The following is a 27,817-nucleotide window of genomic DNA, read 5'->3' as shown; positions in this document are numbered from 1 at the left end:
TGAAAGTATGTGAGAACCACAATGATTTATAAAATGTAGTAGTTGAGGCTATATTTGTGTGTGTGTGTGTGTGTGGGGGGGGGGGTCCCGAAACAACATTATTGTCGTCATTGTAGCTTATCCAGCTGTTGCACTTGCGCGCATCTTTACCTTTAAGGTTGAATGGGACACTGTTGCTTTGTTTTAAAACGACACACACCACCATCTTAGATTGTGGATCATCATTGATATGATCCGCCGCTCGGCGGGTTCCGTGTCGTCGGTGGTTCCGCGCGGTACGTCGGGCTTCGTAGCGGCACGAACTGGACCGGGGATCGGGGAATTAGAGATTATTTGTCGGCCTACTGAGCGGGTCGGCAGGCGGGGGCGAGGAGGGGCCGGGACGGGACGGCACGCGCCGAGGAGGCGGAGGAGGACGGGGGTCCATACATACACAAAAATACTTTCCCTTTAAACTAGGGGGACAGCGGCGGGGGATACACACAGAGGGGGAGAGGAGGAGAAGAGATAAAAAAAAAAAAGAAAGGGAAGAAAGACAGTGAGGGTGGGAGGGAGAGAGAGCGAGAGAGGGAGAGAATTTGAAAAAAAGAGAAAGATGTCATCCTCTCGATTGAAACGCCGAGGCGGAGCCATGGATCGCGGCCGAGGAGGAACTCTCTAGTTAGGGGACACGGTTCACGCAACATCGAGGCTTTGGGATCCATCGTTTTCGGCCTTTCGGAGCTATCATCGAAATAAATGACTCCTATCCCCACGCAATCAGCAACAGCTGCCGGCTATGATTATTATTACGTTTTGACTATATGTTATTCATCTGTTTCTGTGTAATAGTCTTATTGTTTTTTTGTTTTTTTTGCATGCACTTCACCGATTTTGTTTTGTTACAATAGATGCAATTGCAAAATAAGCAACTATATTCAAATGCACCATTAAAAAGCATGACACTACCAACCATTTTGTCGCGTTTACAAAGCATATTGTCAGTGAATGTAGATTGCCAACAGATTATTATTACTAGTATTATATGGAGAAAGAAAACTCAGAAGAAGCCTGCTCACAATACAACGTCTTAACAGTTAGATTATCAGTACCTACCGAATATTGTTACTGGACATAATCACCAGCTTCCACTAACCTAACAGGCGTAGAACAACAACTATTGACACTGAACGGGGCCTCAGACTGTGCTTTCATAGCGAGCAGATTGGCACGTTCGTTGGGTTGTGCCCCCCTCCCTCCTTTACAGCCCCTCACTGCTCCCAGGCTGAGAGCTGTTTAGTTTCTGCTGACTGAGTGAGTGACTCCCTCCAACCTGTTCGCCATGGATACCTCCTGGAGTAACTTTCTATTTCAGGTAAGCCAGTGTTGATCAACGTGCACCCGACTGGCTTGTGTGTGTGTGTGTGTGTGTGTGTGTGTGTGTGTGTGCGCGTGCGTGTGTGTGTTGGGGGGGCAGAGTTCAGTGGGGTCAGGGCATCAGTGTTGTTGGTTTGCACAGTGCACACACACCAATGATTCTTCCTCATCAAACTTTTCCTTAATTCCTTAATTAATTTGATACAAATTATCATATTCTGAGATTTTTTTATAGACTGTAGGATAAGGATAATTAGCTGTTCTTGTATGTTCTCTCTGTATGTACTTGTTCATGTAGATGTAGAAATGTAACCATCAGTCACCCAGGCGGTCCCTAGACCCATTGAGGACCACCAGTCTAGACTGTAAAATCTTGATTGTTAATTTAGCATCTGGGATGGGTCTCTGATTTATTTTGTTTCATTTGTACAGTGGGATTTTAGTGTACTAGTGCTGATGTTGCCACTCTGGAAAACTATTCCTATGTTCAGTTCCTGTCTTTGAATAGTATGAAACAGACCATCTTCAGTTCAAGTGCAATTTAATTAAATTGTGATGTTTGTGTGTGTGTGTGTGTGTGTGTGTGTGTGTGTGTGTGTGTGTGTGTGTGTGTGTGTGTGTGTGTGTGTGTGTGTGTGTGTGTGTGTGTGTGTGTGTGTGTGTGTGTGTGTGTGTGTGTGTGTGTGTGTGTGTGTGTACACGCATGTGTGCACACCTGCTGGGGGTAGGGGCATATACAGTAATCAAGGTGATGATTCCTTTGATTTCCTTTGAAACAGTATATATTATATCCAAGGCTTCACAGCCCATGATCCTGGCTAATTCCTTGGTGGGCAGCCATAGCTGAGTGAGAGACTGCCAAAGAACCAGAAGGTCCCAGGTTCAATTCCCATCCCCAGCTATGGTCAAGGTGTCCATGAGTTATTAATTATACAACCTAACTGGTCCCCCAGAATGGTCATCAGCTGGACAATGCAGAAAACGGAATTTCTCCAGTGGGATTAACTAGGTCTCCTCCGATTCATTTTAGTCTTGATTCATGGACAGAATACAGAAACATTCTCTTTTTGAGGAGCGCAGGGTTTTGAAGATTAGGTACATCATATGGCAGCCAGGTCTATGAGATTTTAATGTTTGTTTAGAGGACTTTAGAGAGCACTTTAGAGCCAGCCAAGTCTATGGACTTTAATGTTTGTTCAAGCACTTTAGAGAGCACTTTAGAGCCAGCCGAGTCTGTGGACATTAATGTTTGTTTAGAGAACTTATGACGTATCGTTTGCCAGCCAAGTCTATGGACTTTAATGTTTGTTTAGGGCACTAAATGATATAAGACATCATGTGGCCAATATAAATACAGTGAGCGCCCATCTCTTCACACAAGTGTGATTTTTTTCCATGATTATTTCCAAGCCAGGACCTGATGAGGTAGAGCTAGAGGCATTTACAGGGACCTTTCTCACTTTCTGTGATTCAGAATTAAGCATGGTCGTTGAAATGGTTAAGTCTATAGTATTTTTTAAATTTGTAACAATAAGATTGAAATTGAATGGAAACAAGAAATGTGAGCTGGATTTGGAGCTTTAATACTACAAACAACTTTAACGCTTCCACCCTGGTGTCCCTATTTTGAGCATATAGACAAATTAAATTATTTTATTTTATATTATTTTATTTGTAATAGCGAAAATGATCTACACACTCACATGTGCCACATCGCTAATCATGGCCACAACTAATTCTACAGGGTTTAAGAGATTAACACTGGTACAGTAAACCAATCATGTACACAACTTGCATATTAAGATATCCAAAATGTATCATCCATTTGGTGACTTGGGAATGAATGCAATGGACTTCTTAGTCTCCTTTAAAAATGCCATGCTCAAATGACCTTTGTAAAATATTGCATTAATAAAGCATTGTTTTTTTTCTTCTATTTTGACTCAAGACGCCATCGACACAGAGCCAGCCTGAAGCGCCGCTTCAGTCAGAGCTGCTGCCAGAGCTGACAGGCTCCGCCCAGAGCCCCTCGGAAGAGCACATTGCTCCACCCCCATCCACTGTGGACACAGCTGCCCTCAATGAAGAAGAGCCTTTACCTGGTGAGGGTCTGTTCTAGCAGTGTTTCCCAACCTGGGGGGTGTGGTCACTGGTCACTGTGGTGTGTGTGTTTGGGCATGTGTCATTATTGTCAAGAATATTCAAAATCTTTCAAAACGCTTGAACAATCGTTGCGTCTCATCTAATCATAGCGACAGGGAGCTCGACTGCGGTTTGGAATGACGCGTTCTGGCTGGGCCCAGCTGAGATAAAGGTTATGCTATTAGCCTACTTGCTAAAACAGTAAAAAGGGACTTTCAAACTAGGAATGGTATGGCCTGGTCAGCCTGCAATGACATGCATAAGATCTGGTCATCCCAGCTTAGTAAGAGGTTCAAAGTAAAAAATAGTTAAGATGACTGTCGAGCTACTCTATGGCTCCGAGACATGGACACTTTCAAAGACATTAGAGAAAAGGCTGGATGGCACTTACACACACCTTCTAATGAGAGCACAAAATCTCTCTTGGAAGAGTCACCCATCGACTTATCTAATATACAGAAGAATATCCAGAAGAACACAGTTTTCTGGCCACTACTGCAGAGCTGATCATGAGGTTATATCTTACCTTCTTCTCTGGAATCCTGCCTCAAAGCAGACCAGAGGTAGAAAACTGTTGTTTCCTGATGTCATCACTATGGACACATGCCTCAATAAGCAGGAACTGGATAACCTGACGCTGCCAGATGGGGGCGGTATTGGGTAACCATGTTCCCCAACACAGCACTCATCTGGGATCTCTCAGGGAGTTGAGCTGACACAAATCCGTTCCGTACCGAACCAATCAGCGTGAGCTAAGGGTGGGATATGTGCGAAACCGGATGTGAAGCTATATAGACACGTCAATATGATTGGTTGTGTTTGCACGCCCACACGGTGATAGACAGACGGTTCCATCCAATCATCTACCAAGTATCTTGAAAAAAAGGAACAGCCCCGTCATCGAATTTGCTTCCGCGATCCTAGATCCAAATAAACTGTGAAAAAAAATTGTGTAGCAAGCTTCTTGGATCTGGCAGCGTCAGGTTAGGAACTGGAGGTGGCAATGAAGGATCGGGAAGTCTGTCGTGTCATTGTGAAATCCATGATCTCGACCGCGCTCGAAAGATGATGATGAAAACAGTAAACCCTTCAGTGTAAATGTGTGACGTCACAACTCTGTGTACAAACAACATGGACCTGTAAGGGTGACTATATTAAAGAGTCCATGTGGCTCCATGTATTTCTGGCTTGAGTTAAATGAACACTATTCTACAGTATTATTATTATTAGTTAAAATATCTAAGAACACAAATAAGATCTGGTTGCAAAAGGGGTGAAGTGGCCCTTTAACAACACAGCTTGTAATTAGCTTGCATTCTGTCAGAGATCATTATTATACAACCAAAAGGTGCCAACAGACAACAGTGTTTAATTTTTGTCTGATACCCTAGCTAGGGATTTAGGACAAACTTCATTATGATGATGCCCACTAGTATTGGTTGACATGCACTCGTATTGATGGATGTTCATGAGTAGGGAATGTGGGAATCTGTCTTGCGTAGGATTTGGTGATATTGATGAAGGATTGTGCATTGTGCATACAGTTCAAAGCGACTAGATAGAAAATTGACCACTTTCAAGTTTCAACCTTTACAAATAGTCGATCTGCAAGTAATGCACCGTGCATTACAATGTGAGGATTTGTGAGCTTGTAGATAAAGTATTTGTTATACTGGAAAGATGAATGAATGATGAAATAATGAATGATGGCATAAAAAAACAACCAATTGAGATTGCCCTCAGAACATAATGAATCACGTATTTAAGTTTCAATGTGCTTCGTTGTCATACAGTAGATACTAAGCAGCAGCAGTGGCTGAGATCAGAAGGGCAGTTTGACCCACAGCTATTTTGAAGCACTTTTGTTTCTCTTTTTTTGCATATCAAAGCTAGAAGCCCTCTCCCAACACACAGGCACACAAACACACACACACACACACACACACACACACACACACACACACACACACACACACACACACACACACACACACACACACACACACACACACACACACACACACACACACACACACACACACACACACACCAAGACACAGATGAAGTGAGATTTATTCAGTGCACTCTGAGAAGACTGTGTTTTTCCAGGGTGCATCAATGGCCTTGTATGCTTCCCTGTTTAGTAGCTTGTAATCTGCATGTGTTTTTCACGGCCAAGAGAAAAGAGGGAAGGGCGCCCCATAGAGAAACACAACGGGGGGTGGGGGATATAAACCCACATGAAAACACCCAACATGCCTATTCATCAGGATACACATACATATACAGTACAGTTGAGCCACAGAGATGTTCTGTAGCTCTACCTTTTCATCATCACATGTAACCACGGTGACATAGTCTTGCTTCCTGGCCACAGTGGGTAAACACATGGTTTGCTACAATGTAATGTCTTCCCACAATCCATCCATTATCCCTCTCTCACATAAAACCATAATTTTAACACTTACTGTATAGGTTTTTGAAAAAAACTTTCTCCTAGTATAATCATAGTACCTGGTGATCACGGCACTCCATCTTTAACAATGGTATTAGAACAGTGTTTGGTATCAGCATGAGAGATGCTGAGATCTCATGCTAATTTGCTGTTGTCGTGCACCCACTCTAGTAGCTTTGTGGAGCTCATAACACATTCACATTGTTGTGAGTGTGTATATTTTCTATTTTCCCTCAAGTTGTCGTCTGTAATGACATGTTCAAAAAAAGACACCAGGTTGAAAGTAGTTACGGTTACGACAGTGTGATATTAGTCTGGCTTATTAGCCAGGCTAGGGGTTGGGGAGGTTATTTCTCCATATGCCTCTTAGAACTTAAGAAACGTTTCGGCTATCCAGCCTTCGTCAGTGAAGAAGGCTAGATATCTTTTTCTAATACATATGGAGAAATTAATCAAGCCTTAATGATTTGGGCCATACCATAACTTTGATGTCGTTGTAGAGTTTGTAGGACTACATTAATTTTGAATCCCCTTCTTTCTCGCTTTTAGTGAAACCAGTCACAAAATCCGGCCGACCGGCCCACATCTGCGCCACGTGTAACAAGCAGTTCAAAAACAGCTACAACCTTCGGCGCCACCAGTCCGTGCACACGGGCATCAAGATGAAGAGCCACGCCGCCCGCGAGAAGGAGGAGGGCGGGAAGGGGGGAGGGGGGCGGCTGGAGAGGCAGACGGTGCCTCTCTCCCTCCTCCATCTCTCGCTGCCCCCTCCTCTTCCACTGCCCCCCGCTCCCCCGGCCCCCGCTGTCACCCAGCCCCTCCCCCAGGACGTAGCACACATCAATCAGGTGGGCCAGCCTGTCACGTTGTCCATCGCCCCGGCCACAGTAACCATCAACACTCAGCCCCTCCAAGCTGCTGTTGTCATTGTGGGGTCCATGGAACAGGTGGGCTCTTTGAGGAATTCTGTTCACGACTACTAATCAAATTAATTCATAATATAATAATATAAAATAATTGATTCATTATCGATCCCATTTCAGGCTTTTTAGGTGAAATCTTTCAAAAACATAACACATGAGCATTTAGTCCGAAAAATATTCATTGCGTTTGTTTTCCCACAGCAAGTATTTTAGTGAATGTTTTACTGTATAAACGTATACAAGTTTTAATCTAATCCCATATTAGATACTAATATTCCGTTTTTGGCAACTTTTCTCATACTGATAGCCCTGTTTTAGTGTGGTATATTTGGGATAATATCTGTTAAATCTATAGAGTTAGTTCACTTCCTGAATTATTATCTTTTTTCCCACAGCACCCGCATCCCAATCACAACTCCAACCAGGTGCGTAAGAACCATGCCTGTGAGGCGTGTGGCAAGGCCTTCAGGGACGTGTACCACCTGAACCGCCATCGCCTGTCCCACTCTGACGAAAAGCCCTACTCCTGCCCCATCTGCCAGCAGCGCTTCAAGAGGAAAGACCGCATGAGCTACCATGTGCGCTCGCACCAAGGCGGCGTGGAAAAGCCTTACATCTGTCCTCACTGCGCCAAAGCCTTCTCACGGTGTGTGGGTTCTTACCAGCACTTTGCCCGGAGTCAAATACTGCCATTCTTTGGAGGCTTACACACTAACATGGGATCATATTTATAAAAATGAATGACTCATGCATAAAGCTTAGAAAGGAATCATTACAAAATCAAGCTTTTTGGGCCACTCTAATCTCCAGAGTCTCCTGTGTTTTATACTTCTTTCAGACTCTTTTTGAGGGGCACTAGCCCCTCCAATGCATGGCTTTCAGAAATGAGGGAAGCCAATACTTTTAATGTTTGTTTAGAGTAAATTATGATGTAATTCGTGCCAGCCAAGTCTATGGACTTTAATGTTTGTTTAGTGTAAAGTATGATGTAATGCATGCCTGCCAAATCTATGGACTTTAATGTTTGTTTAGGGTAGTTATGATGTATTTTATGCCAGCCAAGTCTATGGACAGTGGACTTTAATGTCTGTTTAGGGCAGTAAATGACAACTTAAGACTCGCTGATATAAATGCATCTTTTTATTATTCTTTACATATGATTGGTGTTTGTTTCAGACCTGACCATCTCAACAGTCATGTCAGACAGGTGCATTCGACAGAGAGACCCTTCAAATGCACGGTAATGACCCCCTTCTACCTAACCATCTGTTTGCTTTGCATCGACACACATGCAGTTTGTTTACATTTACTGTATGTAAGTGTGCATGTACCATTATCTTTCATAGACCTGCACATCTGCGTTTGCCACAAGGGACCGCCTTCGCGCGCACCTGATCCGCCACGAGGAGAAGGTGCCGTGTCACATTTGTGGGAAACTGCTGTCTGCCGCTTACATCACCGATCACATGAGGGTCCATAACCAATCCCAGCATCATTCCTGCCACCTCTGTAATCGCAGTAAGTCCGACAGAAAGGAAAGAGAGTGAGGCTTAATACAAAAATACAAGTTTTCTTAATTCGTTTTGGGGGAGGATTTGTATTTGTCATTGCACGTCTTCACTTTCATCCTTGTTCCAATCCTTTCCCACTCTGCTGCCAGGTTTTACCACCCTCACCTACTTGCGGGTTCACGCCCAGAAGCACCACGGGCAGGAGTGGAAGGACAGCGGTGGAGCGCGGGGTGGCTTCGGAGGCACGGGGGCCGGAGGGGTGTTGCTCTGCCAGCTGTGCGGGGTGCAGTGCAAGACGGCCACGCAGCTGCAGGGGCACATGGGCACCCATGCCGGCCATCAGGCAGGGGACCCCAGCCCCGACCCCACCAGCGCGAGTCCTGTGGGAACCACCAGCGTAGCGGTCACCGTCTCTAGCACAGTTGGACTGCTGGTAACCGATTGTTCCAGTATCGCCCCGCAGGCCCACAGCTAGCACCCTGTTGGAGGTACGATGGGTGGGTGCAGAGGTTAGGGCGGCAAGCCAGCAGCCAGGACAGGTGTGCACGGTAAAATCCACTGTACACTGTAAAAAAGTGTTAATTTAAAGTTATATATTTTTGGTTAGAGTAAGTGTTAAATAGCTATATATTTTGATAGTAATCATTACTATATTGTTTGTTCAGTAAACAGGGGTCTCTCTGCCTCTCCAGGTCTTTAGTAAACAGAAATTACATGATTGTATCAGGTTGGCACATTCAATTTGAGTCACAGACCCCTAAAGCATTTTTAGAGCACTGTATCAAGAGCACATATCAGGCCGACTAGGGATGGGACGATATGAAAATTACACGTCATGATTATTGTAGCAAATATAATTGCGATTAACAGTATTATCGCGATAATGAAAATGTGCTTAAAACTTAAAATGCCACTTCTGTGGCAACGCCTTGGGAGCTTGACTGCTATTTTTGGCGAATAGATTTGTGTAGAGTGCTCTTCACAGGTCTGTTTTATCAAGTAAAGAGGATTTAAGTGGTATTGAATGTGCAGCTCTAAATCTAATTCATCCTAGTGTATGACGGAGAACAATTTCACAATAAATTTAAATCTCAGCGATAGGAGTAATTATAGCTTTTTTAACACTATAATAACGATTATTGTCCCATCCCTAATTCAATTTCAGACTCAGTTCGGCCTTCAATGGTCAGTGAGTGCGCAGTAGACCTCTCTGTACTGTTGGCTAGTGTCAAGAACCAGCTCTTGACGCCTGTTACTGAACAAACAACAATAATTTATCAGAATATATTGCTTTTTTTTCCTCCAACAAAACCCTTTTTGTTTTAAACCCCCAAAAACATCACTTTTCTTACACTGACTTTATAACACAGAGGATTTTACAGTGTATATGTTTTGTACTGCCTGCATGGCGTCTTAATTGATCACTTACTCCTTTCTATTCATTTCCACAAAATAATTCATCAACTGCCAAAAACAGTGGAACCAGACGACAACAAGTTCAGCACAGAACCGTCTTTTCTTTCGACCTGACTTTTGGATCGTGTCCGTTTGACCTTTAGATCGCTCAATGAGCCCCGGCTGCCTCCATCAGCCATGTTAAACGTGCCGACTTGCAGCGCTCATTTAAAAACACATACAGTAGCCTACATAGTGTATTTCCCATGGAGAGATTTCAGATGCTGTATCGCAAAATATGAGTCGAAGCCTAGGGGGGAGGGGTGGTGGACGAGACTGTATTGGTACAGTGGCTTCATGACGTAAGCAAAAGTTCTGTGTATTTTTATTCATGTGGATTTGCTGTTTCAATTTGCCATGATAGTTATATATATATATATATATATAAAGTACAATTACGAGTAGCTTGGTTTATAGTTTCTGTTTTGTTTTATTTTATATTAATTACACAGTTTATGGATTTCTTAAAGCAGTTGTTGTGTAGATACTTTTTATTTCATGTTATATCAATGTTTGTTTATGGTGGGAAATCTACACAAAAAAATAATCATGATCATGTTAACATGGCTATCTCAGTTTCTCTACCAAGATGTTTTTGAAATGGTTTCCTAGTTTGCCTTTTGTCAGATTAGACTATGTCCAGAGCAGGGAACCATTGAATGACATGGGAAAATCTACTATTGAAGATAGGCCATTAATATGTACATACATTTTTATAGAACTGATAAAGATTAAAGAATTGTTGTTTGTGTATATTCCCCATGGACATTGAATGTGCATAACCTCTTTACTTCATATGATCTTCATATGATCTTTGTTCTTAATCTGGATGCTGATTTGTAATTCTTGAAAAGTAAAGAATTGCCATGTAATGTGTAGCTATGTTGGTGACACAATTTCTGTGGCTGTGCATATTGACTGTATGTGATGATGCATAGTGCATAGCGCCTCGTTACTACTGTATTAAAAGGCAGTGAATGCATGTGTGGATTTAACTAGGGCTGATTTTGTACCATTCTCTGGGTCATTGCCATCAGTATATGCATGCAGTGGTTCTCAACATTGGTTCTGGGGGCCCCCAGGGGTGTTCCTTCCAGGGGGTCCCCGGCGAAGTGACTGACTTAAGGCCTATTCATCATACTCCATTTTTAGGTGATAAGGTGACCACTGGAAAACTACAACATGATGTCACATCACTCATGTCTCGTGTTTTTACTAAAAGTAATGATTAGGCCTTTAATCTGTTCCATACAAGTAAGAGAACGTACAAGAACTGATCAGCTACTTTGATCAGAGTTTCACTGTTTTCACTGTACACTTAGAGTAGGGGTTCTCAACCCGTGGGTCGCCAAATTATTTTGGGGGGGGTCCCCATTGTTTTTTCCAACTTAATGGCTGGAAAATGGAAATGCAGAGTTAGCATAGTACACATAGTACATGCCTAAAATTTCCTTAATGATTATATCTGGTTTCAGTATTCATATCTGGTATTCATTTATGATATATTTTCTCTATTATTAAGGTTATTTTGGGGGTTTGTATTGGGGGTTGTGAGTGGGTGCGGGGCGGGGGTCGCGAGACATGGCCAAAACATTTCCGGGGGTCCCCAGCCAAAAATTTTGAGAACCGCTGACTTTTCATGGCATGAAATGCAGCACAAAGTGCTTTATGGAGCAATAAAGACAAAACGAAAAGCAAAAGCAACATTAAAATAATAGCAAAAAATCAGTGAATCAGGCAAAACAGTGAGGACATGGATAACAACACAGAACTAGAAAGATGCAATCCTGGGGATTTGCGAGTGTGGTGGTTCACATATTGTGATTTCACCGTATTAATGTCCAGTCATAAGGCAAAAAGGTGCCTTCAATCAGGTAGGGCGTGTAATCGTCACAATCCAAGGAGAGAGGGAAAAGAAGACCAATAACAAGTCTGTTTTTCGCAACCACACTGATAAAAAATCAACTAAAAGCCAGAGTGAATAAATAGGTCTTGAACTGTGCTTTAATGCAGCAATTACAGAGGTTGCCTGTCCTAGGTGTAATGGGAGTTTATTCCAAGCCGTCTGGGAATTATGGACCAAATGACAGACCGTATAGGACCAAATCATGTATACAATTAGGGCCCCAGAGATTAAATAATAATAATAATGGGGGTCTGTGGCCTAGAGGTTCTCAAAGTGGGGTCCAGTGACCACCAATAAAATAATGAATTGACACTATTATTGAGAGACTGTATTTACTAACCCAGTACATGGCATGGTGTACAGAAATAAAGTACAATACAATATAATACTCATAGGAAGACATAAGAGTATTTGAAGCTGTGAGCAGTAGGCCTAATTAAAATAAAAACAACAAAACCAAAAAATCAATAGTGCAAGGCCTAGCCATCTACTAGCACTACGTCTTAAGTCTAATGAGAGCATTTTGCAGATATTGTAAGTGTCAAGTCAACAACTGGAGCCATGATTACAGAACCTTAAGAGGTCAATGCTGTGTTTCGTGATTTTTATAATGAGCTCTACACCTCTGAGGTCGTTCATAATGTAGGTAAATGTAATGACTTTCTATCTACAATTCAGTTACCAACCCTCAGCGAGGCCGACGCAGAGGCTCTAGACAGACCAATTTCTAGAGCGGAATTAAAGGAAGCAGTCAGTGGGATGCGCAAAGGCAAGTCACCGGGTTTGGATGGGATACCACCTGAACTATACACTCTGTTTTGGGACGATCTGGGTCCGCACATGCATGATATGTTTCAGTTTGCGATTGAAAGGGGCTCCTTCTCCAGAGACGTTAATGTAGCCATTATATCTTTGTTGTTGAAGAAGAACAAAGACCCCACGGAATGTGGGAGCTACAGGCCGCTCTCACTGTTGAATGCTGACCTAAAAATATTTGCTAAGGTGCTCGCACGTCGTTTACAGGGTTACATGACTAGGTTGGTACATTGTGATCAGACAGGTTTTATAGGCACCAGATTGGCCACTGATAATGTTAGACGATTGTTGCATATTATTGACCGAGCTTGTGACCTCCGATCTCCTGCTGCGGTGCTGTCGCTCGATGCTATGAAGGCCTTTGACCGTTTGGAGTGGCCTTTTCTGTGGGCGGTGCTAGATAAGATGGGATTTGGTCCCACATTCATCACATTGATTAAGGTATTGTACTCAAATCCAACAGCGATGGTATTAACAGGCAAGATTTGTTCTTCACTGTTCACGATAGGCAGGTCATCGAGGCAAGGTTGCCCCCTTAGTCCCCTCCTTTTTGCCCTCTCGCTCGAACCGTTAGCGCAGACAGTACGTCAGTCCACAGCGATCACACCTATCTCAGTTAACAACACACAACATCGTATTTCTTTATATGCGGACGACATCCTGCTGTTTATTGAGAATGCTCCACAGTCAATTACACACATTCTTAAGATTTTTGATCAGTTCAGTGCCATCTCAGGCTACAAAATCAATTGGACAAAGTCAGCCCTTTTGCCGCTAAATGAGGAGATGCGATCTGTTGTTCTGCCTCCCATAATCCCAGTAGTGAACTAATTTAAATATCTTGGCATAGATGTGTTCCCGTCTCTTCAAGCTACTGTTAAAAACAATTATAGTGACACTTTGAACAAAATTTGTCTTGATTTAGACAGATGGTCGTCATTGCCCAACTCTCTTCGAGCTCGAGTATCAATCATAAAGATGAATGTCCTCCCTAGGGTTAATTTTGTGAGTTCTATGCTCCCACTGCCACCGCCAGCACAGTATTGGACTAAGATTCATTCTGCTATATCTAAATTTGTGTGGAATAGGAAACGCCCACGTCTCAAACTTTCCTTGTTACAGCGGACCAGAGCTGATGGCTCGTTGGCTGATGGCTCGTTGCCTAACTTCAAATTATATTATTGGGCTTTCACTCTTCGCCCCCTTTTAAGATATTTCGACTCAACTATAAAGGTTTGTTGGCGAGAGCTTGAGGAGAGTTTGGTTCATCCTGTTGAATTGAGAGATCTGATCTATTCAAACATAACGAATAATCAATGCAAAGTTCGCTTTGGGCCAATAATTTCTCATTTAGTAACAGTGTGGAGAGCGGCTGAAAAATTGCGCAAGATTGATTTGAAATGGAATTCGTTTTCCCCAGTGTTCAACAATGATGGTTTGCTTTTGGACAATCGTCCTATTCGTTTTCCAAGATGGAGTTCCAAGGGGATTCATACTTTGGGTGATTTATTTGATGCTAATGGTTTACGTTCTTTCCAGAATTTATGTGATATTTTTAACTTGCCTGGTAACTCTTTTTTTTTTCTATTTACAATTGAGAACTGCCATGAGGACATATGGGGTGCCATGGCAGACCCCCCTTGCAATGCACCCTTTGCATAGACTTATCTGTGCTGTGGTATTAGGTCAAGAGGTTTTGTTTCCGTATTGTATGATTATTTATTAGAATCTAGTTATGGGACCTTGCTTGTCGATACTGTATGGAGGAATGACATACCAAATCTAGATCCAGATTGGAGCTGGGATACAGTGTGGTCTAATGTTATCCTGTCTTCTAGGAATCCTGATCATCAACAAATTCATCTAAATTTTGTTCATAGGACGTACTTAACCCCCCATAGATTGTGTGCTATGCGGATTTTAAATAATCACAACTGTACTTTCTGCACTTCAAACACCATAGGTACATTCTTTCATATGGTGTGGGAGTGTCCGAGTGTCCTCACATTTTGGAATTTGGTTGCTACTAACCTTTCGACTATTCTACAAGTTAACATCACACCCTCCCCATCTCTATTCTTATTAAATGATGTATCCCAGTTGCCATTAAATAACACCCGTATTCGTGTCTTCTTTGCTGGCGTAACGGCCGCAAAGAAGATGGTTGCTTCGCACTGGAAACCGCCTCATACATTGTCATTTCGCCAATGGGCTTTGACCTTTCTGGATATCATTTATCTAGAAATGTCTACAGCAAGATTGCATGGTGCAAAAGAGGAAAACGTTGAGATTTGGTCTGGTATTGCAGATTTGGTTGGGGGCATGGTTTGATCATTATTATTGTTATTATCATTATTTGTTTTTTGTTTTCATTGCACAGTGGTTGAAGTGATGACATTTTGTGGCATCTTTGGTCTCGGGGGGGAGGGGTGGTTGGGATTGTTTGTTTTTGTGTTCCTTGCTTTTGCTGTTGTGTGTTGTTTTATGTGTGTTTTGTTTGCTTTGAGTCTTTCATGTTGTTAACGTGTCTTGTGATTTTTGTTTTAAAATAAAAAACATTTGATAAAAAAAAAATAAAAAAAAAAAAAAATGAGTAAGACAGAATCATTCAATCCTTGCCGCTACAAAATCTGGTCGCAAAGGTATAACATATTCCACCTAGTTAGAGTACCAAAACTTTATAAATTTCTCCTTCTGCAGTCTGAGAGAGAAAGTGATCTGTTCCATAATATCATTTACTATATGCTTTTATGGTGGGGGCCTCAGGAAGCAATCAGTGTCGTGTAAATACTTTTCTGCATGCAGATATCAGAATCCCCAATAGGTAACATACTCACATTTTTATCATCATTTAACTTTGGAAATGAACTATAACTTCTGTGAGTTTGAAATTAAAACGTCTGAGAGCCACTGGCCTGTGTTATAAATGGCATTGTTTACACCGGCGGCGACTCAAAGGACCCATCCAAGCATCCATCCAGCCAACCATCCCCCACTCTGCTTTCCTCGCCAGTGTTGCCATGTCCGCTTATTATAAGCGACTTTGGTCTTGTTTTTCTGTAAAGTTGCTTGTAAATATTGGCACTGCAGTGGTGTAAAGTAACTATAAGTAGCCTACATTTACTTAAGTACAATTTGTTCTTTATGTGAGTATGTCCAATTTCCAGTATTTTTACTTCTATTCCACATTTCCACTACTTGTCACTCAGAGGAAAATATTGTACTTTTACTCCACTACAAGTATTTGCCTAACTATAGCGCTATAGGCTATATACATTTTGGCCATTTGAAAATAGCCGAGCTACAAGCTCACAATGCATCACGATGCGACGCATTGTGAGCTTGTAGATCGGCTATTTTCAAGCCAGTATACATTACTTTTGTACTTTTAATCAACAAGTACATTTGGAATTCCAGACTTTTACCCGCGTATTTCTATAGTGCAGTATAATTTTACTTAAAGTAAAACATTTGAGTACTTATTTCCACCACTGAATATTGGTACGGTAGTACGGTACCCGGTACCGGGTTGTGTTTTTTGGGCTTGTTTCTAAACAGTGTAGTTGCTTATTTGGGCTTGATCCTTGATCCTATACTGTTTTTTAAACCAGTGTTTCAACAAGCATTTTCAAGTGAAGGACCCCCTCCCCCAATTAATATTCTCTCCCGCCTCCGGACCGGGCCCCCCATCTGAAAATATGTTAATATGCCAGTCAGTGGGTCGGGGGACAGATCACACGAATAACTAAAGAAGTGAACCCGCACGCTGTGGGCTCCTGCTGCTATGACGTTCGGGCTTGCCCCCCCATTTGTGTTGTTAAAATATTATATATTCCACATTTCTTCAAGATAAAAAAAAATGCAGATCAAGTAGCCAATGGGTTATGTTTAAAGCCAAAGCTCAAAGGCTCGCTTATTTTGGGCTTCAAGATAATAATAATAATAAAAAATACTTGGTTGGGTTGCTTGTTTCCCTCGCAAAACCTGGCAACACTAGTGGCAGCAGCAGGTACGGCTACTAGTAGTAATAGCCGCTAGTGACTGAGTGCAGCAGACTAGAGTGAAGCTGTGTGTGTACATGGAGTTACAGCTGACTGACTCCTAAAACACGGCGAGCGAAAAATACAACACACACAGGAATACATACCGAAAGAAGACAAGACAAGCCCCCTGGAGTGGACACTTAAATGAGACTACGGACGAAAAAGGACGTGTATTTGGTACGACACAATGGGCCAGCTAGCGAGCAACCACATAGCTAGCAGGAGGCGCTAGCTGGTCCGCTACCCTTTAACAGACCTAGCTGAAGCTAAAGCTAGCCATATAGCTGCTGCAGAAGCTCCCTGACGACGGACTACACAGCAACACAACCGACAACCCTTCCACTTTTTTGTTGTTTTTCGCAACTCGCCTCCTGATTTGCTTCGGCACCGTACCATGTCACCCCGGGTTTCGTCGAGCGCTTCCTCGCCTCCGAACCTCGCCTGTTCTCCGGGTGAATATCTAGGTCACCCAGCAGCACAGCGCTAGCTAATGTTAGCCGCTATATGGGTCAGCTGAGGCGTCGTTGTTGGCTGTTAGCCTGAGGGAACAGCTGGTTAGCATGGGAGCTAACTTCAAGTGAACGACACTTTTTATTAAAAAAAAAATATTTACACCAACTGGTGTTCCAACACCCAACCTGAGTTCGGTCAACTTTATTCGAGTTCGTGTTGTTGACTACTAAACGTACACTGATGTCAGCACCGGGGAGATGGTTGGTTTTGTTCCTCACCACAACACTGGAAGTGACTGAACTGAGCTGCCAAAGCCCCGGTTCTTAGAGCAGGTCAGCCCGGTTCATGGTAGACACAAAGGCGGCTGAGTAACTACTGGATGATGTGCTTGGTTGTAGCTCAGATCCAGTTGTCTCAGATCTATGGTGTGCAGCCGCATTACCCGTACGATCATCTCTCCATCGAGCTGGGTTGTTTACACCGGTGCATGTCACACTTCCAAGCATGCATGCACAGAATCAGATGTGATCATCATGCACATCAGAGAGATGCATCTCATTCACGATTAAACGCGTTGCTCGGTGTGGCTCTCGGACGGACGACTTTATTTATTTTTTGACTTTTTTTTAAAAAGTACAATGGCGTTCCATGGTGGTGGTACGGGCCGACAGACGGCATGTGGCAACCTGTTTCCCGGGGGCTCCTCTGAGTTGGGGGGCCACAAGTATTTTTGCGTCAACACGAACTCTGGAACACCTTCCACGGGCCTCAGTGCGACACCGTGTCTCACTGGACCCACGGCCCCGGCGGGGACGCCTCGCCACCCGACCGCCCTCGGTGGAAGCGCTGGCGGCGGCGCTGCGGTGCCTCAGCCGTACAGCAACCCGGCCAGTGAGGTGCCGAGCCCGGCTGAAATGGAGCCCGATCGCCCCATCGGATATGGCGCATTTGGTGTTGTATGGTAAGTGCAATTCCCCTCGATGTGTACAAGAGATTAAGCATGTATGTTTATGTTATCGTGTGTCCTGAATACAATGACCAATTTGGTAGAATTTAATTCAGAGCCTTCTTGAATATACAGTACATTACGTGTATTCTTTATACGCAATTATTGTATTTGTTTTTAAACAATGTGCATGGCAGAGTATGTTACTTTATTGCATTAGCTCTGGTCCAGTGCTTGGGAGAGACTCGCTGTAAGCACTGGACCAGGGCTAATATTGCATGTGCATCTGCAGTGGTTGGAGGTGGTCTACTCTCCCTACTACTTGAGACATTTTGACCTGGTGTTAAAAAAAATTATAAACTGTTTGCAGTACAGTTGTACAATCATGCTAAAGGGATACACAAAATGCCCTGATGACTGTTTTCCATTGTGGTCCCATTTATTTAATTAATCAAGATGTGTATCTTACAGTGATGCAAATAGTCTTCTTAGACTCAATACATTGAGAAAGGACACACTACAGTGACTACACAGTCATGTCGCCCTCCTAGGGTCCTGGGTCCTACTGTCCTACTGTATAAAACTCATAAAATATCCCTTGGACCCATCTAAAAGACCACCCCTGGGTCCCGGGACCCATTACATTGAAAAGAAGGAGAAAAAAATGACGTTACTGATGTTAGAATGATGGACAAGTAGTGCTGCCTGAAATGAATCTCATAAACACTATCTCCCATGGCCAAGCGTGGGATTGCCTCTTGAGTGACTTTTTGTATCATCCCTGGTTCGAATTCTGGATAGCCCATAAAAGTCATCGATTGCAGCTTAAATGGATACATATGACGCTGAGAGGCTGCACACCTGCACGTCAGAGTAAAACCTCTAATGCACCAGACACCGCTAATTGATCTCCTTCTGAACGAGTAGTTGTTTGATAATACTGTGTTTTTGGCCTGTTCTCTAATTTTCTGCAGGTCAGTTACGGACCCCAGAGATGGCCGCAAAGTCGCCCTGAAGAAGATGCCCAATGTCTTCCAGAACCTGGTCTCCTGCAAAAGGGTCTTCAGAGAACTGAGGATGCTGTGCTTCTTCAAACACGACAATGTAATATATTATTCCACAACACGGAAGGAACTGTGGGGAGTTGTATTAGATGAAACGCAGTGTTGGCAAACTTGGCATAATTGGCAATTGTGTGGCTTCTTTCTACCTTTTCAGGTGCTGTCAGCCTTGGACATCCTGCAGCCTCCACAGATCGATTGCTTCGAGGAGATGTATCCTATAAGGCTATAAATATGCACATGAACACACGCACAGTGACACACCCATTTTGACACTTTTCCCCCACAAAGCATAGTATTTGTTTATCCGATGTTGTGAACTGTTGTGCATTTATTTATTTTGCATTCACCACCTGCACCCGTTTTATGCACAACACAGCATATCTAAGAGCTCACGCCACATCTCATCGCACCATGTTGTGAGCTTGTAGATCTGCTATGTTTTGCTGCACGACACTGTCAAATAACAAAGTGCAAGTCAGACTTTAGATGGACCTTTGTAGATTTCTCACTCACACCTCGTCCCAGTTTCCTTTTCATTAATTTTCCCTTTCATTAATTCTCCCTGTCATGTCCTCCTTTTTTATCACCGTAGTTAAATTTAGCTGCTTGTCGCTCGTCTATATTCAGTACATCATTGTGGTCTGAGACTGGCCACTGCATAGGAGATTGAACTGACACTTATTTTGTGTCAAATACAAACGTAAGTTCGTAGCTTAATAACTGTATAATTTCATTGCAGTTATGTTGATTTAGTAAAGTCTAAGTTATAATAATAATAATGCAATATTCAGGATAGAGCGTACAGGCACTAGAACCCATAGACCACAAGTTACAAATCAATCCTCAGTGAGGAAAAATAGTTTTCTTCAAACTATTGTAACATTTAGTGTTATACATACAGTGCCTCATTCACTGTGTCTGAGATTTTGCCTTGACTTCAGAAACCCCACAGCTATGTGATTACAGAGTTGATGCAGAGTGACCTGCACAAGGTGATCGTGTCTCCACAGCCTCTCACCACGGATCACATCAAGGTCTTCCTCTATCAGATCCTTCGAGGTGAGTGGCCACCCTGCTGGAATAGGACAAGGGTTCCTAAATGTTTCAGGCCCTGACCCCCCAAATTAATATTTTAACTATCCTGACAATTCTCTGGGAATTGTAGGAGTTAGTGGGGCACGGTGGCACAGTTGGTCCAGCTGGGGGACAGCTGTCCCCTCACAGCTAGAAGGTCCTGGGTTCGATTCCCGCTCGGGACGCTGTGGGTGCTGGCGGTGTGTTTCCTCCTCCGCGTCATCAGTGCCCATACCAGAGGCGGGGTTGGCGAAAGGGCCTTTCTGTGTGGAGTTTGCATGTTCTCCCCGTGTCCCCTAGGGTAGGTAGTAGGTACCCTCACAAAAAACATGCAGAAATTCTGGTCTCTAAACTACCTCCCGCTGGCCAGCCGGGGCGACTGATGGAGGGGAAAGGAACTGGTTGGAATAACGTGTTCCTTCCACGCGCTACGTCCAACCAGGGAAACTCCCCCTGTCAGGTGTAAAGGAGCAACTTGGACACTCAGGCATGAAGGAAGCATGATTTCAAGTCTGTTGCTCTCCCCATGTCCCCTATATATGGGGACTAGGTTGGCGGAGGGTGTGTAGAGCCCAGGATCACATTAGATAATTGACACAGGGGTGAAAAATGGGTTACACAATCGTGGGATAAAATATATATATTATTGGCTATTGATGAAGAACAATGCTACCTTTTCACAACTAGCAGTTGCACTCATTCTGTTTTTCAAAGTAACTGTCTGAAATTATCGATTAGATAATTGGACAAGTATAACATGACCTGTACTTGGCCTTAATTTAATGTATGCATGCATGATATGTATGTGATGTGGTGAGATTAGATATATAATTACTGACTTTCTGGATCAGGCTTGAAGTACCTCCACTCTGCTGGGATCCTGCACAGGGACATCAAACCTGGAAACCTGTTGGTCAACAGCAACTGCCTGCTCAAGGTAACCCTTGTTCTAGCGTGTATACATATTTTGGATCCTTAAGTGGAAAGCATTTGGTAAAGGCCTCATAATCTATGGCAATGGTTCTTGATGTGTGCTCAGGGGCCCCAATGTGGTGCCTAGATAAATGATTGATTGTTGAAGTACCAAATTTGGTTGGGTTATCGAATGGGGTGCGTGGCCACCATGCTATGTAGCTGCCTACCAGAGACATCTTAACCCCCTTAAGTGTTGCTTCTTTCTGTGTGGACAGATCTGTGACTTTGGACTGGCACGTGTGGAGGAGCCTGACCCATCGCGTCACATGACCCAGGAGGTGGTGACCCAATACTACCGAGCCCCAGAGGTGCTGATGGGCAGCCGACATTACGGGTCAGCCATCGACGTATGGTCGGTGGGCTGCATCTTCGCTGAGTTGCTTGGCCGGCGGATACTCTTCCAGGCCCAGAGCCCCATCCAGCAGGTAATGGGGACAGAGACGGCGTGTGGTGTAAAGCCTGATTTATTACCGGAAATAGCCAATCTACAAGTTCGCAATGTGTCTCAAGGATCCCACATGTCATGAAAAATCATGTCCCTCTGGTGTTGCCAATGCATAGTTTAGTCTGTCATCTGATACCAATTCTTATCCATGCTCGCAGAGGCACTCGGAGCATGGCAGTGACAGTCGGTCAGTCCGTCTGTCCGTCCGTCCCAACACAACATATAATTGAGGTGGAATTTTCAGTGCACCTTCATGCTCCCAGGAGGGTATTGATTTGTATTGATTTTGCTGACCTCATGACCTTTCCTTTAGTGCCACCATTAGGGCAAACTTCTATTTGCACACAAGATATCTCTTGACTAACCGAAAGGGACTGGCCGCCATGAACATGCTGAGCACATTATTGCGCCTAAGAGGATGAACCTTGCTGATTTTGGTGACCCCATGTTCTCTCCGCTAATGTTCACCCTTTATGCAGATTTACACAGGCACAGTTGTGCCAGATTAACAATTGGTCATGGCAGAATTTATTTGAGCCAAAATTTACCAATGGGTAACGTTCAAATGCTGCCGGTTTGTATTACACAAGCTTACCAGTGTGCACCCCGTGTATGGACTGGTATTGAATTGTATTGAGATTGTGAACCCAATATCTTCATGAGTACTATAGTCGCCTTCCAGAGTAGTATGTGATTGAGAATCATGTGTGTATTTTCCATCTTCTGGCGAATTCAGTCTTCAGTTTAAAACACAAAAGTAATTATAGAAAACCTTTTAACAGTATAATGGAAAAACATTTTTTTGAGCGAGAACCCTGTGTCATTATGTCCACCAGAGTGTGCTAAAGTGGCTTGACACTGTTTGTTGGCTGCATTTCATTTGGATGTTGTTGTCCTCTCTGCTGTTGTAGTTGGACCTGATCACAGACCTGCTGGGCACCCCTCCTCTCTCTGCCATGGCCTCGGCCTGTGAGGGCGCCAGGGCCCACATCCTGAGGGGACCTCACAAACCGGTAGGTCCTTCAAACCAGTGGTTCCGAAACCTTTTCATGGCAAGGACCTCCAAATTGACATTTATTAGCCCGCGGACAATTTAGCTTCTGGTTAATTTTGGGGTCTTCAGAGTAAAACATCTGGCTGCACGGCCGCTGCAGGGAAGGGACTACAGACTAGTTCTAGCAGTATAATGAGTTAATGGCGCCTGTTTGATGTGAAGTGTGCACACACTGGTTAAAAAATGAAGGAATCGTGATCTTAAAATCAGAGTCTAAGGTCACATTCCCACCTAATACTTCGGTAGACTCATGCATATGGGCGGAGATTTTGGGATTCTTGCATATTTAATTTGCTGCGGTTTGCCTTCACACTGTCATCCGCAGCAATTGGAAACGCAGCAGGGGGGACCTTTATCAATGTGTTCCATTCATAAACTAGCCTACACAGTGAAATCTACGGTGATAAAATTATACTCATAACGTGCATGTGTCGTGCCGTCTGGGACTGGACCCCCCCTCTCTCTCGCTCTCTCACTACCAGCCACGCACTGTTCTTTTGGGCATGGAGGCACAGTGCTGAGCGCACTGATATAACAGAGTAAACAGACAGCAGCGCAAAATGTTTACACGTTTATTGAGATGAAAGTTCCTACTCCCCACTAGTCCCCACACAGTGACAGCACAGTGACGCACAGACAGAATATTCTGTACGCTATAATACTATTACACATTTACACTGCACTGCAGTGTTTAAATGCAAGCAATTGATTAATGTACTCGTCCTCATTTCGATCAGGGCTTCAGTCTCCTCATTCGACCACGTCTAGTATCCACGGTAACGGGACATCTTTGCGCTGCGTAAAATATGCCTTCTCCGTCTCCAACTGTGTTCAGCTCCTCACCCGCCTTCATTTCCTTTATTTACTGTGGATTGCATTCACACCTGCACCGAATCGTAATCAAGTGCGATTGGAAGCGAAGCGAAACCCCCGTTTTTGCTCAGAGTATAATGCGGTTCTTTGATACGCATTACGAATCGAATGAGCCTTCACACCTGCCAAACGAAGTGCACTTTCTGAAAATGCGCAGCAGGATTCGTTTTAATCGCAGCAAAGCTCTCTGGTATGAATGTGACCTAAGATTCTCTAGCTGATGGTGAAAAACAATCAACTGATGGTCTTTTTCTCGTCGTCTTCCTCCCAGCCGTCACTGTCTGTCCTCTACATGCTCTCTGATGGTGCCACACACGAGGCTATTCACCTGCTATGTCGCATGCTGGTCTTTGATCCGGTGAGTGCTCACAGAACTACTGTAACTGTTTGGTCCATTGTTGCTATTTGATGCTGGGAAGAGTTCCAGCAGTGTGGACTGTTTAATCACTTAAGCACCATATCGTTAGTCTCTGTCGGGTGGAAACCTCATATGTCCAAATTGTACTTTTTTGTTGTGGTTTTCGCCTTTATTTGATTTAATTTATATAGAGGGATAGACAGTAGGCTCACAGGAAATGGGGAGAGAGATTGGGGGGGGGGGAGGGAGGACTGACATGCAGTAAAGGCCACCGGGATCGGGAGTCGAACCCACAGCACACTGCCAGTCCTGGACCGCTGAGCCACGGCCCAGGCCCAAATCGTACTTTTCAGGATTTAAATTAAAAAATTGCAAAAGTAGCAGGTTGCTTTGCGCCACATTTAGATCTGCTACTTTTGATGCTGTTGTGTGACGCTGTAGTATGATCACGTGACGTCGTAGGGCATTCATCAAAAAACAAAAGGTTAGAATATGGAGATGAGAGGTTTCTGCCCGACACTAACGATATTCTTCTACATACGATGGCAATGGTAGCTGAGTGGATGGATAGAGAGAGGCCGCTTGGGAATCGGAAGGTCACTGGTTCGCCCAGTCTATTGTTGAAGTGTCCTTGAGCAAGACACTTATCCCCTATCTGCTCTCCGGGCTCTGTAGTATTAGCATCCACTGACTACTCATCCTAATTAGTTGGGATGGGAAAATGCAGAGCACATTTCACGTATGTGCATTATGAATATAAATAGATCTGTGTATTGTATTTGAAATAGAAATGACAGATCATTTTCTCATTGTGTCTGGATGAATACCAGAAATGCTTCTATACATGCAACATCTCAGCTGATATAGACAAATTCAGAAACGGGTGTCATGGTCGCAGCTTACGTATTTCCTGTAGGCAGAGTCAACAGCTGTGGGGTAAACCCGCACCTCTTCTACTACAGTGAACTGTAGAGTGACTGATGTTAGTCTGCCTCAAACTTTACTCTTTTACCTGCTTTTTACTAACACTAACATTACAAAGATGCCCAGAACATCGGGATGACCTGTAGTTTATGAAAGGACCTGAAAGAAACATAACGTCAGTCTTACCCAATATCCAATCTTTCTGTTTTATGAACACAAGGCTGCTGTACTTTATACCTAATACTTTAAATGTTTAGTATATATATATTAGGTATAAAGTACAGCAGCCTTGTGTTCATAAAACAGAAAGATTGATTATTTTTATTTGGAAACATTTTATTATATTCAGACGGCTAACAATGCTCTCTATAGAAGGGGCCGCAGTCTGCTTCCAAAACTATTCTTTTATCTGTGAGAAGCTCTGTCATTGGTCTAGAAATAGAGTACGTGACCACTTGCGTTGAACAAATCAACGCCTCTCTTTCGGATTGGTTAGACCTGTCTGTCAATCATTTTAGCCCTGGGTCGGCCGGTGCATGCACCTATGAGCTGCTAGTGCCAGAGCTTCTGACAGATAACAGCATACTGCCTCACACATCTTGATTTGATGATGAAAGACTTTCTGGTTTATTCCATTGCTGTTGGACAGAAACCATTTATCTCCAGGCATATTTAGATTTTCTTTGTGTTTTTACGTAAATGAACGCCTCAGTAGTTACAGATATACAAGCTAAAAAATGTAGCGCGAAGAGACTAATTTTGAGCTTGTGATCTGCTACGTTGTGTGTGTGTGTGTGTGTACAGTATACACACGCTTTTTTCCATTGTCCTCAGTCTATAGTTGATTGAGGTGTTTAGCTTTAGTGGCGGACTGGTTGTCACCCTTTGTTCTGATGGTACCACAGGCCAAGCGGATCTCTGGCAGCGACGCCCTCTCTCACCCCTACCTGGACGAGGGCCGCCTACGCTACCACACCTGCATGTGCCAGTGCTGCTACTCGGTGCCCAGCGGGCGCGTGTACACGCGGGACTTTGAGCCTCCGGCCGACCGGCCGTTCAGCCACAGCTACGAGAACAGCCTGCTCTCTGTGTGGCAGGGCAAAGGTAGGAGAGCCACGTGCATTAAAGGGACATTTCACCGCTGGAAGAAACTGCAGTCACTCAATGTGAATAGTATTTGTAGTAAATAACAGTAGCACAATTAGAAATTTGCACCCTATGGCCAGAAACACTATGTAGTCTGTGTGTTTGACTATAGGGTTTGACTGGATCGCTGAATTCCTACAATGACCAGGTCCATAATGCTTTGGTGCACTGCTCCTCCTTATGGAGAGAGGGAGGGCTTTCTTACTGAGACAATATGTATAGCCAGGAAGGAAGTGAGACCAATGCCTGTGACATCACATTTTTAAATACTAAAATATCTAAAAACAAACGCATACTGTATTACACACATCTAAACCCCAGGAAAGTGTTTCTTGTGTCCTAAACATCATTAACCCATTCTGGATGGGAGCCCCTTTTGGGATTCTTGTTGCTATGTACAGTATATAGAAACTGAATTATTTTTTGGCAATTCTAATCCCGCACTTCATTATTGGGGAAATGTATCACTTAACTTATATTTACTACCCAACGCCCCAGCCGACAGTTCTAGTCTTGTTATGGTATCTATTCTATTACTTAGTGGGTGAAAAGCCTACGTTATATATATGGGCTTTTAAGACTGCAGGGTAATGGTGTGCCTTTCCATCCTTTCATCAGAGCTGATCCATCGCTTCATCACGGAGCACCAGCAGGGCAAACGAGTGCCACTCTGCATCAACCCTCAGAGTGCTGCCTTCAAGACCTTCATCAGGTGAGGGGATAGACTTGGTCTGAGCCTGATTTCAGACGGATTTATAGTACGTGTTTTATGCAGAAAGCAATTGCAGATCTACAAGCTCGCGGTGGGGCTTGTAGACGGCTATAGTGACCTTTGTATGGCTAATATAAAATAAGCATTCGCGTTCTGCTGTGTGAACTCCAAATGAGTCTCCACCCGACCAACCTCTCCCTCTACCCTCCTCTCCGCAGGTCCACTGCGTGGCATTCCTCCAAGGTGTCCAGGAAGGAGGAGAGATGAAGGAACATTCTTGTTGGGTGTTCAGAGGAGCAACGGCAGTTTTCAGAACGTTTTCTTTGGCCACAGAAACACTCCAGAGGAAGTACATTTGTGTTTTTGGGGGCGTCTTTTGGAACGTTGGGGTGGGGGGGGGGGGATCAGGTGTGGAGGAGAGACGACGTACAAACGGCCCCTAGTGGAATTCTGCTTACCCTTCTGCGCTACTCTTCTTTCGAAAATTAGGGAAGTTGTTTTTCTTTCGAACGAGAAGTGAAATGTACAAAAGACAAGCCTCCTCCCCAATCCAAGTATGAAAACTATGGGTTACAGCTAGGCGTTTCTGGTGCTGAACAACAAAATGCTGCTGAAGTTCTGGAGGATGGATAAGGAAGAGAAATTGTGCAACGCAGCAACCTCCCTAAAACCAGTGCTAGACTGGTTTCCCGTTCACCTATGTTGATATTGGCGACGTTGAGGAATAATGATTTTAATTGTTTTAAGTAGAATAATGTTTGCATAGTTGATTTTTGAAGTCATTCCAGCCATGTGCAATATGGTTTAAAATAAATCCACACAAAAATGATCCACATACTGGTGTAGGTTCTCGCGGAAAACCATAATGGAAGTCAACAGTGTTCTCTAAACAGCAACTTGATGGCATATCAGATCACCTGCTCTCTCACACTCCCCATCTCACCGGATTCCCCATAAGGGACAATGTTATCTCTTCTGGACACTTAATGTTTTTTCTCCTTTCCGCTGATGCCCGCACATTTCTCACCGCTGTGGATCTCGCCGGCGCACATCACGCATGTGACACTGTTTCCTCTAGCTCAGCCTTCCTGCCGGACAACCGTTTTGAAGTGTCCCAACAGGCACGATGATGCAATAGACCAAGATGTAGCTGTTTCTACCGCGCAGGTGTGTTAAGTCCCTGGGG

At 43.7% G+C, this 27,817-nt stretch overlaps 2 protein-coding genes across 2 annotated transcripts; both read left to right on the top strand.

Annotated features, from left to right (window-relative positions):
• Nucleotides 1-139: 139 nt before the first annotated feature.
• On the top strand, nucleotides 140-10,825 carry maza (MYC-associated zinc finger protein a (purine-binding transcription factor)). Its single transcript, XM_083778887.1, has 7 exons — nucleotides 140-1,354; nucleotides 3,305-3,458; nucleotides 6,503-6,900; nucleotides 7,272-7,522; nucleotides 8,053-8,116; nucleotides 8,223-8,394; nucleotides 8,537-10,825. Exons 1-7 carry the CDS (start codon nucleotides 1,322-1,324, stop codon nucleotides 8,860-8,862), a joined length of 1,398 nt encoding a protein of 465 aa, XP_083635013.1. The 5' UTR covers nucleotides 140-1,321; the 3' UTR covers nucleotides 8,863-10,825.
• Nucleotides 10,826-16,624: 5,799 nt separating this feature from the next.
• On the top strand, nucleotides 16,625-27,014 carry nlk1 (nemo-like kinase, type 1). Its single transcript, XM_083780770.1, has 11 exons — nucleotides 16,625-18,021; nucleotides 18,981-19,110; nucleotides 19,225-19,280; nucleotides 20,023-20,129; nucleotides 20,996-21,081; nucleotides 21,335-21,544; nucleotides 22,476-22,577; nucleotides 23,763-23,849; nucleotides 25,679-25,877; nucleotides 26,538-26,631; nucleotides 26,850-27,014. The coding sequence occupies exons 1-11, from the start codon at nucleotides 17,699-17,701 to the stop codon at nucleotides 26,896-26,898; spliced, it is 1,443 nt and encodes a 480-aa protein (XP_083636896.1). The 5' UTR covers nucleotides 16,625-17,698; the 3' UTR covers nucleotides 26,899-27,014.
• The last annotated feature ends 803 nt before the right edge of the window (nucleotides 27,015-27,817 follow it).

This window comes from Protomyctophum parallelum (genome assembly GCF_964188405.1).
Source record: "Protomyctophum parallelum genome assembly, chromosome: 13".
Lineage (NCBI taxonomy): Eukaryota > Metazoa > Chordata > Actinopteri > Myctophiformes > Myctophidae > Protomyctophum > Protomyctophum parallelum.
The sequence above is the reverse complement of the archived record's forward strand: the minus strand, read 5'-3'. Positions and strand labels throughout refer to the sequence as shown.